The sequence below is a fragment of the Gambusia affinis genome, linkage group LG16 (assembly GCF_019740435.1).
Source record: "Gambusia affinis linkage group LG16, SWU_Gaff_1.0, whole genome shotgun sequence".
Taxonomy (NCBI): domain Eukaryota; kingdom Metazoa; phylum Chordata; class Actinopteri; order Cyprinodontiformes; family Poeciliidae; genus Gambusia; species Gambusia affinis.
This window is the reverse complement of record NC_057883.1, coordinates 24,375,347-24,378,586: the sequence shown is the minus strand read 5'-3', so window position 1 is coordinate 24,378,586 and position 3,240 is coordinate 24,375,347. Positions and strand designations below refer to the sequence as shown.

The 3,240-nt window shown below is 39.2% G+C and overlaps 1 protein-coding gene across 1 annotated transcript; it reads left to right on the top strand.

The window, feature by feature from the left end:
* Positions 1 to 341: 341 nt before the first annotated feature.
* LOC122846640 lies at positions 342 to 2,968 on the top strand. The gene is made up of 2 exons (XM_044143706.1): positions 342 to 700; positions 1,013 to 2,968. Exon 2 carries the CDS (start codon positions 1,580 to 1,582, stop codon positions 2,966 to 2,968), a length of 1,389 nt encoding a protein of 462 aa, XP_043999641.1. The 5' UTR covers positions 342 to 700; positions 1,013 to 1,579.
* Positions 2,969 to 3,240: the final 272 nt, after the last annotated feature.

Sequence of the window (3,240 nt, the reverse complement as noted above, 5' to 3'; positions counted from 1 at the left end):
TCTTCAAACTGACGTTTGGCTCAGAGCTAATCTGGAAAAAACTTCCAGAAAACTGCCAAACAGCTGAAACACTGACTGCCTTTAAATCAACTCACATGTTTAAAGTTGCTTTTGGTTAATTCTAACTGGAACGTGGACCAATAATATATTCAACATGTATTGATGATTTCAAGGACATCAGCAACGTTTCTACTGGTTTCTTAACTGTCGGCTGTTTATCGTTTTTCTAAGTTTTTATTTTTGTTTTTACTTTTGTTTTTATTTTGTTCTTTGAGCTGCTTTGTTCCTCAAATGTGCTGCACAAATAAACTTGATTGGTCTATTGACTTGTAACCCCCATATATGTTTGTAATATTATTGTGGGTAGTATTTTTTATTTTGTTCTTATTGGATTTTGTCTTGTAATTTAATGCACCAGCAAATCGGTTTCTATTTTAATTTTGGGTTTTCTTTTTTCTACCAGAAACCGCCTGTAGGTGGCTTGTGAGTTTACACTCTGGTTAAGACAGCAGAGAAAAAAATTGGAGCAGAAAAAGGAACCGTAGCTGGCTGTAGCACGTTGTGCTGAGCTATTGCACGCTAAAAGAAAAGAAAGCGAGATATATAATCAATTCTGATTAATTCTAGTAATGATTGACAGAAGAGAAGATAAGTGACCCGATCCTTGCAGTTAAATTTCTTTTTGCTGTGATTTTCTCCGGTGAGTGTTGTATTTTTGCAACTTGAAATGAAGCTAATGCTAAATGGCGCCACAGGCATTACTGCTCGTTATGTTCCGACAAGAAAATAAAAGAAACATAAAACCAATCGGGGAAACATGTAACATTAGAATGATTTTCACTGTATTATATTTTTGTTATGTATAAACTTAAAAAAAAGGGGTTTGCATACAATGATATATTTTTTTTGTATACTTGCTATTAGTTAAATGTTATTTTTGTTATAAATGGGATCTATTACTCCTGTATACTTTTGAGACTTTAATAGTAAATTAAGTTCTATATATATGCAGGTTGGTTTTTTTTCCCCCTCCGAACCACATTCAACTTGGAATACTCCAGCTGCATACCACCACAGGCCTGGATTGGGATGTGCTGAGCTCCAGGTTTCAACCAAAGACCTGGAACTGCTGGAGTCGCTGCCTGCTTTCACACTGGATTAAGATAAGATTTTGGATCCAAAGAAATACATGGCCATTGAATTGACAAAGACTTGACTGACTGACTTAAATTTCAAATACTGAACTAAAGAAAGGAACTGAACAATAAGGAATCTGGACTAAAAGAAAACACACTACCTGATAAGGGTGGACACTTTATGTTTAAAGACAAATGTTACAACAATGTACTGTTTAATTTTGTATTAAATAGTCTGTTAAATTTCTTTGACATTAAGGTTGTTTGTGCTTATTATCCTCTTTTTTTGAACTTAGCAAGAAGACTAATTGTGAAATCTAAATTTCTCAACTTACCCGTTAGTAAGTTACACAAATTGGTTACATAAGTGGCGAGCCAGCCAGGAGGATTTTATGCTATAAACAACCATTATAAAGAGTTGCTAAGTAAACATTGTGATTTTGATGATAACCAGGAAAAATATGGCTTCTGTTGTTGACGTTGGGAGAGAGTTTGGTGTAAATGCCAGAAAATCCATTCTTCTGAAGGGCATACTTGATAATGACACAGATGAAGATATTTCAGAGGTTGTATCATTATATGGCAGCGTCAGTAAAATAGTGAGACTTGAAGACTTTCAAGTGATTGTTGAGTTTGACTCAGAAGAGTCGCTAAAGCTTATCAACTTTCCTTCTGTAATACAGTGTCCTAAGAACCCGGTCTCAAAATGGTGTTTGGATAGAGTTGAGGTTTTAACTACCCCCACACTGTCCCCCCCAGCCATTGACGAAAACCCCGAAGCCACATGTTCCTTTAAAACTGTGCAGAATGAACAGGGTAGCTCAGATAGTACTGGTAGTGAATCAGACAGCAGTGGATCATCTATTATATTCAGTCCTCAAAAATCACAACCTCCACCCAGTAAGCCATTAAAATCTGTCCCCAAACCGCAAGGTGAAACAGAAAAGCTTAAGAGGACAAGTAAGGGAAAGGCAGTACGACCAAAAGAACAAGCCAAGGGCACCACCACAAGCCTAGACTCTGACATTTTGAACCCACCAGATGTCCAACGAATAATAGTGGAGCATGTTATTAAGAGTGAAGCCTCGACAGGTCTAGGCTCCAAGAGACTACGTTCCTTCTCAGGGAGAGTGCCTAAACCTCCTGGTGAAGTGGATTTTGAAACATGGTGTTTACATGTTGAACTTATGTTTCAGGATGGCTATACAATGGACATGCAGCGACGACTGATACTGGAGAGTTTACTGTCACCCGCAGCAGACATTGTAAAACAACTGGGCTCTCATTCACCTCCTCAAGACTATGTAAAACTTCTCCAGTCAGCCTATGGTCTTGTTGAGGATGGGGAGGAGATCTTTGCCAAGTTTCTCAGTACTCATCAGGACGCAGGTGAGAAAGCATCTGAATACATCCAGAGACTGCAAACCCTCCTTAGCACTGCGGTCAGACGGGGTGGTGTAAGTGGGGCCAATGCTAATAGACAACTTTACAAACAGTTTCTGCGGGGTTGCTGGGACCAGACTTTATTGTTGACCCTGCAACAGAAACTGAGAGGTGATCTTGCTCCAGATTTTTCAGAGCTTCTTCTTGAATTAAGGACGGAAGAAGAAAGAAGATCCCTTAAAGTAGACAGAATGCAACGTCACCTTGGAGGATTTAAAACAAAACCCCTTGCTCAGTTTCATGGCATTCTAGATCCCACCCCCACAACTAATCAGGACATAGATCTAATGCAGAAATATATAACAGAGACCGAGGACTTAAGGAAACAAGTGGCTGAACTTAAACTACAGTTAACTGAAAAAAGAGCCCAAAGACGAAAAGAAACATGAACAGAAACGTGCCACTGCTCCAGAACCCCACCCAGCACATTTTGCAGAACTGCACGTACATCAACCTGTACCCAGGTCAGCTCCAAAAGCGTGGTTTTGTTTTAAATGTGGTGAAAATAACCACATCGCCGAGAGTGCATCAATGCTCCAAACAAAGACCTTGTTGACAAAAAGTACAAAGAATTAAAGGCAAAACAGCAAGAATGGCAAGCCAAATATGCACAGGCTTTAAACTGGACAGGGTTTCAGTAGGGGGGCGCACTGAGACCTTA